The sequence below is a fragment of the Paralichthys olivaceus genome, chromosome 2 (assembly GCF_024713975.1).
Source record: "Paralichthys olivaceus isolate ysfri-2021 chromosome 2, ASM2471397v2, whole genome shotgun sequence".
Lineage (NCBI taxonomy): Eukaryota > Metazoa > Chordata > Actinopteri > Pleuronectiformes > Paralichthyidae > Paralichthys > Paralichthys olivaceus.
Genome location: NC_091094.1, coordinates 24,996,889 through 25,008,017, shown reverse-complemented (window position 1 = coordinate 25,008,017; position 11,129 = coordinate 24,996,889). Strand labels below are relative to the sequence as shown.

General features: G+C 40.9%; 1 protein-coding gene across 1 annotated transcript; it reads left to right on the top strand.

Moving 5' to 3' along the window:
• Window positions 1–2,859: 2,859 nt before the first annotated feature.
• On the top strand, window positions 2,860–9,322 carry LOC138406057 (uncharacterized). The gene is made up of 13 exons (XM_069517629.1): window positions 2,860–3,317; window positions 3,412–3,519; window positions 3,638–4,556; window positions 4,638–6,303; window positions 6,394–6,525; window positions 6,653–6,773; window positions 6,892–7,043; window positions 7,204–7,303; window positions 7,423–7,499; window positions 7,836–7,959; window positions 8,077–8,131; window positions 8,251–8,402; window positions 8,560–9,322. Exons 1-13 carry the CDS (start codon window positions 3,177–3,179, stop codon window positions 8,575–8,577), a joined length of 3,765 nt encoding a protein of 1,254 aa, XP_069373730.1. The 5' UTR covers window positions 2,860–3,176; the 3' UTR covers window positions 8,578–9,322.
• The last annotated feature ends 1,807 nt before the right edge of the window (window positions 9,323–11,129 follow it).

Genomic DNA, 11,129 nt, shown 5'->3' with positions numbered 1-11,129 from the left:
AAAGTAATTGAGTTAACTGAAATAAAGACTACAATTACAAAAAAAAATGAATAAAAACTACAATGAACAATGCAAAACTAACTAAAACTAAACTGAATTGCAGATAAATGTAGCTTCATTTTTGTTGTCGTTTCGTTTTGTCCTTCGACTACTGCCTCTCCTGCAGGTGATGGTTAAAGAATGAAATGAAAGGACTTGTTAAACCATATTTGGTGTCACACATTGTTTCATCACTTTTCAGCGTCTACAAGTCAAGGCTTTCTCTTAATACCTGGAAAAACTAAGACTAAAACTAAATAAAAACTAAACTGAAACTAGTCGATTCCTCAAAATAAAAACTAAACTAAAACTACAAAATTACTTGTTGAACTAACTCAAACTAAACTGAAATAAAAAAGCAAACTGAAACACTAAATAAAAATAAAAACTAATGAAAATTTCAAAACTATAATAACTTTGATTCACACCTGTATATTTGTTGTTATATTTGCAATATATTTGTATAGTTTATTTGTTTGTCACGACACAGATTAAACATGCTATGTGCTTTCTAGTTAATGTGTGTGTGTGGAGCAGAGTGAGTTGGACTTGTTTGTCAAGCTTCGAGTCAATAAGACTCAAAGTTTAAAAGTTGTAAATTGGTTACAGCGCCACCATCTGACTAATTGGTGTAATATATTATAGGAACATAACACACATCATTTCCAGTTTTTTTTACACAGGTTTGTGTTCGTCATCATTCCAAACCATCCTTTCAATTCAATACGTATATGACTTTTCCATGTGTTTCACATGCATGAGCATGGGGCCAACTCTGTTGTAATTCTGTTACCTTGAGCTTTGAGGGATTTGAAAAGAAAAGCCCCGGTCCTGATCATACAAACCAACCAACCTTATACATTTAATTCAAAGTTTAAAACTGCTTCAGTTATCGCTGAGAAAGACAGACGCCACCTGTTACTACACACCCACTACTGTAGTGGTCTAATCATCGTATGTCTATATCATTTCAAACGTCCACTGATTGAGTTTGCAGGTGGCAGGTTTCGGATAAACTTGTTGATCAGACAACATCTGCAGATACACTCACTGAACCCTTTATTCCTTTATTAGGAACACATACTATATATCCAGTGATCAGCAGAGAGCTGCGTCCCATGGAAAATCTGCAACAACCAATTAAAGAGCAGCCTCAGGTCCTGCGCATGCCAAAACTTTACTTACACTCACTCAGTTGGCCAGCGCCCCGCACCGTGAAGTATATGTATTTAGACAGAAATTAACCAAAACAATTAGATTTTGCTGTGAATTGAGTTAGTGAAATCTGTCCAAATCCAATCTCCCAGCATCATCTACCATACACCTACAGTCTGACTCCTCTGCTGGAGTGAAATTTCCTTTTATTCACTTGATTAGTTCTTTATATACAACTAGGGTTAGGGTTAAATGCTGCATTTCATAGCCACTGGTTGTAAGTATGACTAGCTGAACTAAAGCTAATTCATGTGATTCATGTAGCTTTAAACTGAACAGTTTAAAATGTCGAGTAAATGGTGCTTGCATTAAACATTAACATGTCACTGATGTGCAGTGCCAACTGGCCTGTATAGGAATTTTTTTATTGGGTTTTATTTATCACAAGTTTGCAATCCACCCTTTATTTATGGCTGATGTCAGTTAAGTATTTACGTATATTATGTAACACAGTATGTCAGCCACTTGAGAATAAGAGTTGTACAGTTTTAATGAATTGATTGAAAATAAAAGTGATTTTCTTTAAAATAGGTATTTTTTATTTGATAGATACATGGAACACATATGTGGAATCCGGCTCACAAACTCTTGTCACATAAAAATATCATCATATATGGCAGCTTTTTAGTCTTCATAACAACTCAAAGTTAGACTTCTCGTATCGTCCACTGTGATATTTCCCATTTGTGTCTGACAATGTGCAGCAGTACTCTGGAAGTCAGCATGAACCAAATCTGAATAAAAACTAAAACAGCACTCAGTAGAACGCAGACCTCCACCAAGACCCGTTTGTCTCCTTAATTTAATCAAGCTGCACCAAATTGCACATGCTCACTGATATCGGTTCCCTTAATGTGCCGGATTTTTCCGTCAAAATCCTTGAATTGTTGCCTGGAAAATCAATGAAAATGTCCCCCCCCAAAAAACCCCTGATATGCAACGTTAAAGAAAGTGATAAACCCTTCATGGATCTGCACTTGAACCATATCATATGCTTCAAGCAACTCTGATGGTAAACTGCAGCTCTGTTTACAGCAGCTCACAATATAGTATTCTTTCTCGTCAACTATTTTAATGATAACATCACCAACAAACTCTTTAAACAAACAAACAAAAACCCTTCAAACTGAAGTCAAATACCCATTACTAGGCCACTGACTCGTGGGCTCTCGTACACATGGCCTCCAGGCCCAAGCTTAGATCTCTCTTGAGGGGCATCTACCCACTGGCTTTATAGTGGAAGCCCCTCCTACAAGACAAACCATAGAGACAAATATCAATGAACAAATCTCTATCAGATATGACATTGAAAAATATAAATATACCCATCAGCATTTCACCCGACCTAGCCTGTCACAGAAATATCACACTATTATATAAGATGGGCATTTAAAAGAGCATTTCTGTGATATCATTTAAAACACTCCTCTGGACTAGCTTTTATGTGGTACACTCCAGATTCCCCTCTCTATAAATGGAGTTGGAATTTCCCACTTCCTGTTTGCCAGTGGGACCAGGACCCTGCAGGAAGGTGAGGGAGGGTGGATATAACATCACAAACACATGTACCCAAAACATTAAATAACAATAAATGTTTGTGAAATTAAACTGTGTGTCGTTGAGATTATTTTTGACTATTGGTTGTGGACTCTGTGAATCAGTACAGTTTAGAAAGATTAAATGGTTTGTGAGTGCTAGCTTAACATGCTTCCATGCTGCCTGATGATACAGCTATGCTAATGCTACTGATGTGCTGCCACTCATGATGTATGTTAGGGATTTGCCACCTTATATATTAAAGGACATGGGTAAAACCCCATGACAGGTGTGTTTGATATGATGTAGCATTAAAGGAAAATGCTTTGAATGATTCAAAGGAAATATTGGTGCAGTAGCCAACATTCATTTCCCCACGCTGACTAATGTTGGAGATAGAAGTGTTTGTTCACACAGAGAATATTACAGAAGTTTATACATTGATTAATCGGTTGATCTACACCTACTACTTAACAATAAGGATGGGCAATTTCCTTTCAATTTTTAGGTGGTTCCATCATAACAAGGTATGATCAGAGCTGAATATAAACAAATTAACAATGTGTTGCAGTTATTTGTGTCTCTTTCAGCTGTATCAGCTTATGTTGTTGTTTCAAACAGAAAACTAAACAGACTCCACAGAGTGAGGCTGTTGTCCAGGAGGCCTCAGGTGAAGGAAAGAAGAAGAAGAGCTCTTGGTGGCGTAGGCTGTGTTGCTTTCGTTTCAAGGTTTGTCCCAAAGAGCTGAGTGATGTTGGTTTTACCAGCTGACCAAGTTTTTACAGTAACGTGGAGTCTGTACGTGATAGCGGCATTTAACTGTGTTCACTTTCTTACTTATTCCTAGAAGAAAAAGGTTAAGACTTCGACTGAGTATGAAGGAGTCAAGAATGACCTTCCCTCTATGACAGCGCATAGCAGCGAGTCCGATACGAGCGACAGCAGAAGCATCTTCTCCAACAGTAAGGAGGAGAAGGCTCTTTCTGCTGAGGCCTGTCACTCTATTCAAAGGGTGTCAATCTCAACCTCTGGTGGGTATACAGAGGGGAAGTCCAACATATACCCTTCGACTGAGGATGAAGGAGTCAAGAATAACCTTCCCTCTTTAACAGTGCGTAGCAGCGAGTCCGATACAAGCGACAGCAGCAGCATCTACTCCAGCAGTAAGGAGGAGAAAGCTCTTTCTGCTGAGGCCTGTCACTCTACACAAAGGGTGTCAATCTCAACCTCTGGTGGGTATACAGAGGGGAAGTCAAACATATACCCTTCGACTGAGGATGAAGGAGTAAAGAATAACCTTCCCTCTATAACAGCGCATAGCAGTGAGTCCGATGCAAGCGACAGCAGCAGCATCTACTCCAGCAGTAAGGAGGAGAAAGCTCTTTCTGCTGAGGCCTGTCACTCTATTCAAAGGGTGTCAATCTCAACCTCTGCTGGGTATATAAAGGGGAAGTCAAACATATACCCTTCGACTGAGGATGAAGGAGTCAAGAATGACCTTCCCTCTATAACAGTGCCTGGCAGCGAGTCTGATTTGGGCTACAGCAGCAGCATCTACTCCAGCAGTGAGGAGGAGAAACCTCTTTCTGCTGAGGCCTGTCATTCTATACAAAGGGTGTCAATCTCAACCTCTGGTGGGTATGCAGAGGGGAAGTCCAACATATACCCTTCGACTGAGGATGAAGGAGTAAAGAATAACCTTCCCTCTATAACAGCGCATAGCAGTGAGTCCGATACAAGCGACAGCAGCAGCATCTACTCCAGCAGTAAGGAGGAGAAAGCTCTTTCTGCTGAGGCCTGTCACTCTATTCAAAGGGTGTCAATCCCAACCTCTGCTGGGTATATAGAGGGGAAGTCCAACATATACCCTTCGACTGAGGATGAAGGAGTCAAGAATGACCTTCCCTCTATAACAGTGCCTGGCAGCAAGTCTGATTTGGGCTACAGCAGCAGCATCTTCTCCAGCAGTCAGGAGGAGAAAGCTCTTTCTGCTGAGGCCTGTCACTCTATTCAAAGGGTGTCAATCTCAACCTCTGCTGGGTATATACAGGGGAAGTCAAACATATACCCTTCAACTGAGGATGAAGGAGTAAAGAATGACCTTCCCTCTATAACAGTGCCTGGCAGCGAGTCTGATTTGGGCTACAGCAGCAGCATCTACTCCAGCAGTGAGGAGGAGAAAGCTCTTTCTGCTGAGGCCTGTCACTCTATTCAAAGGGTGTCAATCCCAACCTCTGCTGGGTATATAGAGGGGAAGTCCAACATATACCCTTCGACTGAGGATGAAGGAGTAAAGAATAACCTTCCCTCTATAACAGCGCATAGCAGTGAGTCCGATACAAGCGACAGCAGCAGCATCTTCTCCAGCAGTAAGGAGGAGAAAGCTCTTTCTGCTGAGGCCTGTCACTCTATTCAAAGGGTGTCAATCTCAACCTCTGCTGGGCATATAGAGGGGAAGTCAAACATATACCCTTCGACTGAGGATGGAGTCAAGAGTAACCTTCCCTCTATAACAGTGCCTGGCAGCGAGTCTGATTTGGGCTACAGCAGCAGCATCTACTCCAGCAGTGAGGAGGAGAAAGCTCTTTCTGCTGAGGCCTGTCACTCTATACAAAGGGTGTCAATCTCAACCTCTGGTGGGTATATAGAGGGGAAGTCCAACATATACCCTTTGACTGAGGATGAAGGATTAAAGAATAACCTTCCCTCTATAACAGCGCATAGCAGTGAGTCCGATGCAAGCGACAGCAGCAGCATCTACTCCAGCAGTAAGGAGGAGAAAGCTCTTTCTGCTGAGGCCTGTCACTCTATACAAAGGGTGTCAATCTCAACCTCTGCTGGGTATATAGAGGGGAAGTCCAACATATACCCTTCGACTGAGGATGAAGGAGTCAAGAATGACCTTCCCTCTATAACAGTGCCTGGCAGCAAGTCTGATACAAGCGACAGCAGCAGCATCTTCTCCAGCAGTAGGGAGGAGAAAGCTCTTTCTGCTGAGGCCTGTCACTCTATACAAAGGGTGTCAATCTCAACCTCTGGTGGGTATGCAGAGGGGAAGTCAAACATATACCCTTCGACTGAGGATGAAGGATTCAAGAATAACCTTCCCTCTATAACAGTGCCTGGCAGCAAGTCTGATACAAGCAACAGCAGCAGCATCTACTCCAGCAGTAAGGAGGAGAACGCTCTTTCTGCTGAGGCCTGTCACTCTATACAAAGGGTGTCAATCCCAACCTCTGCTGGGCATACGGAGGGAAAGTCAAACATATACCCTTCGACTGAGGATGGAGTCAAGAGTAACCTTCCCTCTATAACAGTGCATAGCAGCGAGTCCGATACGAGCGACAGCAGCAGCATCTTCTCCAGCAGTAAGGAGAACACTCTTACTGCTGAGGCCTGTCCCTCAATACAAAAGGTGTCAATCCCAACCTCTGGTTGGTATACAGAGGGGAAGTCTACAATATACCAAGACAACAAGGAAACCCTCTGCAAAAAGGACATTTCCTGCCTCGGGTAAGCAACCGCAAAGAGACTTTAATTACACATATGGTGAAGACAATGAGATCCAGTCTGACATTCATCCTCTATCTTGCTGTGTTTAAGGTTCCCCAACCTGAGGCAGACGTGCTATATGAACTCCTCTCTGCAAGTCCTCATGAACCTCTTTGACTTTGTTCAAGATGTCCACAACCAGGAGAAGGTGTGGACTTCGTACCCCTACTCCAAACTCATGAGGTACTGCACCATACACACACACACACACACTCACATACATATGTAATTCTTTGGCTTGTCCAAAGATATAAGTTGACGTGAACTGAAACAACTGAAAATCATTTCTCTTCTTTTCTACTGTTTCCAGACAGTTCATGGAGCTCAAACTCTGCCACCGCAACAAAAACGCAAAGAAGAGAAGGGTCCTGGCGTCCTTTAAAGACACTGTCGCTGAAGAGTATTCAGAGTTTAAGGATAATTATCAAAAAGTTAGTACACATACTGTATTAGTTACAATACATAGCATAGAAACACTCTATTTTTCTCTATTTTAGATTAGCTTTTTCAATGTAAACTTTATTGAACTTTATTTTTTGCATGTCGCAGGATGCCAGTGAGTTCCTCAGCTGTGTGCTTAACATGATGAGATCTCAGTCAATCGACCTCCAGGCAATAGCAGACAGCAAGGGTATGAGTTACACCTGCCCAGTGGATGCTCACGTCGCCTTCGAAATGTTGAGCACCAGGACCTGCACAAAGTACGTAAACAGTCACAGTTTTATTCCCAGGCTGTAGAGAATCCCCATGTTTACGTCCAGTGGGGTCATAAAGTCTGAGACCATTTTTTGAATGTCCACTTGTGGTGTTCAGAATGTGTTGTCACTTTGTTTTCATTTGAATTGTCCCTTTGTTCTGCAGATGTCATATTCAGTGCATGACGAGCAGTGACCACCTCCAGCTCTCCCTGAATCTGGTCCCTGGAGGCACCGTGAGTGACTGTTTGCAGCAGTACCTTAAAGTGAGTCAAATATTTATCCCACCATATTTATTGACAGTAATATTTTGAACAAATAGGTCATTTGTCTCATCATGAGATCTTCACTAAATCCTGCTTCCCCCTCTTGTTCTCTGTTGCAGGGGGGACAGTTTGAGTGTAGTTGTGATTGTGGTGGTACGGAGTCGACAGAGTGCTCCTCGTTCTTGACTCTACCAAAGTGAGTAACATCACATCCATCAAAAATTGATTGATTAATTGGATGCAGCCGTGTTTGAGGAGGTAGAACGGTTCGTCCTCTCACCACTTCGATCGGTCGGCAGTTTGATCCCAATTTTTTTCTATTTTGCATAAAGAAGAAGGCAAGATACTGAATCACAATTCTGTGCTCTTGCTACATTCACATTGCTTCACTTTAGTTTGAAAATGCATCAATTCTGTGACGCCTGGCGTCCACACTCCTAGAGTTTTGGAGCCGCTAAAACCTGACCACAGCTGAGTCAGTTTGTGATCTAACCCTCTTCCCTCTGTCTCTTCCTCCTTCCTATGTCAACAGTGTGTTGATCATCCATCTGATGAGAGCCACCTTCACCCGTGAGTTGGGAGAGAATAGGCTTGAAAGACCTCTGGTTCTGTCGCGGGAGCTGGAGCTCGATGGTCAGTCCAGCTGCACTAAACAGGTGAAAAATCATGTTCATTGCACGAAATGGCACAGCTCATTTGTTCTCCTTTGACACAGACATGCAGAACCTGCAGTCAAATGTGTGTAGCTAACTGTAACTGTTGCTCTTTTCTAGACTCACTACTCTCTGGTGAGCATCATCAGCCATTTCGGCTCCACGGTCAACGATGGTAAGTGTTTGCTGGTATCTGGCAACCACTCACGTTGAAAACGAGTTGAGCCTCATGATTTCAGATTTCACAACCTCTTCAGATGTACCGATAATAACAAGTGTGTACTCTCCTTTCAGGCCATTACATCTGTGAGAGCACTCACAGAGACTTATGTGACGTGACTGACTGTTGGCTAACGTACAACGACCAAAACGTCACAAAAACAACAGGAACATCTGTCTGCGAAATGCGGCAGGAAGACGCATACATGCTGTTTTATGAGAAGAAGGTGAGACAACAGCTCCGTGCATTTTGAAACAAAGTTTATTTCATGTGTTTTCTTATACACAAAGAGAAACACACACAAGCTTGTGTTTTAAGCAAATTGCCTCTAGAGTAAATAACCAACAACACAGTTTATTGGTTTGTATTTTCAATGTTTGCAGTCAGAGAAGTGGAGTTGAGCTTCAACGTGACTGAGAGACTCCACCATACTCAACAGCTCCAACAGCAGCACAGGAGAGTGCAGACTTGGAAGCATGCAGCTCCTAAAATGAGAAACAGCTCCTAAAATGAGAAACAGCACCTCTGGCTCCATTCACACCAGGGTTATTATAGTTGATGAAAACTAAGACTGTAACTCGCAATGAAAAAGTAATTGAGTTAACTGAAATAAAGACTACAATTACAAAAAAAAATGAATAACAACTACAATGAACAATGCAAAACTAACTAAAACTAAACTGAATTGCAGATAAATGTAGCTTCATTTTTGTTGTCGTTTCGTTTTGTCCTTCGACTACTGCCTCTCCTGCAGGTGATGGTTAAAGAATGAAATGAAAGGACTTGTTAAACCATATTTGGTGTCACACATTGTTTCATCACTTTTCAGCGTCTACAAGTCAAGGCTTTCTCTTAATACCTGGAAAAACTAAGACTAAAACTAAATAAAAACTAAACTGAAACTAGTCGATTCCTCAAAATAAAAACTAAACTAAAACTACAAAATTACTTGTTGAACTAACTCAAACTAAACTGAAATAAAAAAGCAAACTGAAACACTAAATAAAAATAAAAACTAATGAAAATTTCAAAACTATAATAACTTTGATTCACACCTGTATATTTGTTGTTATATTTGCAATATATTTGTATAGTTTATTTGTTTGTCACGACACAGATTAAACATGCTATGTGCTTTCTAGTTAATGTGTGTGTGTGGAGCAGAGTGAGTTGGACTTGTTTGTCAAGCTTCGAGTCAATAAGACTCAAAGTTTAAAAGTTGTAAATTGGTTACAGCGCCACCATCTGACTAATTGGTGTAATATATTATAGGAACATAACACACATCATTTCCAGTTTTTTTTACACAGGTTTGTGTTCGTCATCATTCCAAACCATCCTTTCAATTCAATACGTATATGACTTTTCCATGTGTTTCACATGCATGAGCATGGGGCCAACTCTGTTGTAATTCTGTTACCTTGAGCTTTGAGGGATTTGAAAAGAAAAGCCCCGGTCCTGATCATACAAACCAACCAACCTTATACATTTAATTCAAAGTTTAAAACTGCTTCAGTTATCGCTGAGAAAGACAGACGCCACCTGTTACTACACACCCACTACTGTAGTGGTCTAATCATCGTATGTCTATATCATTTCAAACGTCCACTGATTGAGTTTGCAGGTGGCAGGTTTCGGATAAACTTGTTGATCAGACAACATCTGCAGATACACTCACTGAACCCTTTATTCCTTTATTAGGAACACATACTATATATCCAGTGATCAGCAGAGAGCTGCGTCCCATGGAAAATCTGCAACAACCAATTAAAGAGCAGCCTCAGGTCCTGCGCATGCCAAAACTTTACTTACACTCACTCAGTTGGCCAGCGCCCCGCACCGTGAAGTATATGTATTTAGACAGAAATTAACCAAAACAATTAGATTTTGCTGTGAATTGAGTTAGTGAAATCTGTCCAAATCCAATCTCCCAGCATCATCTACCATACACCTACAGTCTGACTCCTCTGCTGGAGTGAAATTTCCTTTTATTCACTTGATTAGTTCTTTATATACAACTAGGGTTAGGGTTAAATGCTGCATTTCATAGCCACTGGTTGTAAGTATGACTAGCTGAACTAAAGCTAATTCATGTGATTCATGTAGCTTTAAACTGAACAGTTTAAAATGTCGAGTAAATGGTGCTTGCATTAAACATTAACATGTCACTGATGTGCAGTGCCAACTGGCCTGTATAGGAATTTTTTTATTGGGTTTTATTTATCACAAGTTTGCAATCCACCCTTTATTTATGGCTGATGTCAGTTAAGTATTTACGTATATTATGTAACACAGTATGTCAGCCACTTGAGAATAAGAGTTGTACAGTTTTAATGAATTGATTGAAAATAAAAGTGATTTTCTTTAAAATAGGTATTTTTTATTTGATAGATACATGGAACACATATGTGGAATCCGGCTCACAAACTCTTGTCACATAAAAATATCATCATATATGGCAGCTTTTTAGTCTTCATAACAACTCAAAGTTAGACTTCTCGTATCGTCCACTGTGATATTTCCCATTTGTGTCTGACAATGTGCAGCAGTACTCTGGAAGTCAGCATGAACCAAATCTGAATAAAAACTAAAACAGCACTCAGTAGAACGCAGACCTCCACCAAGACCCGTTTGTCTCCTTAATTTAATCAAGCTGCACCAAATTGCACATGCTCACTGATATCGGTTCCCTTAATGTGCCGGATTTTTCCGTCAAAATCCTTGAATTGTTGCCTGGAAAATCAATGAAAATGTCCCCCCCCAAAAAACCCCTGATATGCAACGTTAAAGAAAGTGATAAACCCTTCATGGATCTGCACTTGAACCATATCATATGCTTCAAGCAACTCTGATGGTAAACTGCAGCTCTGTTTACAGCAGCTCACAATATAGTATTCTTTCTCGTCAACTATTTTAATGATAACATCACCAACAAACTCTTTAAACAAACAAA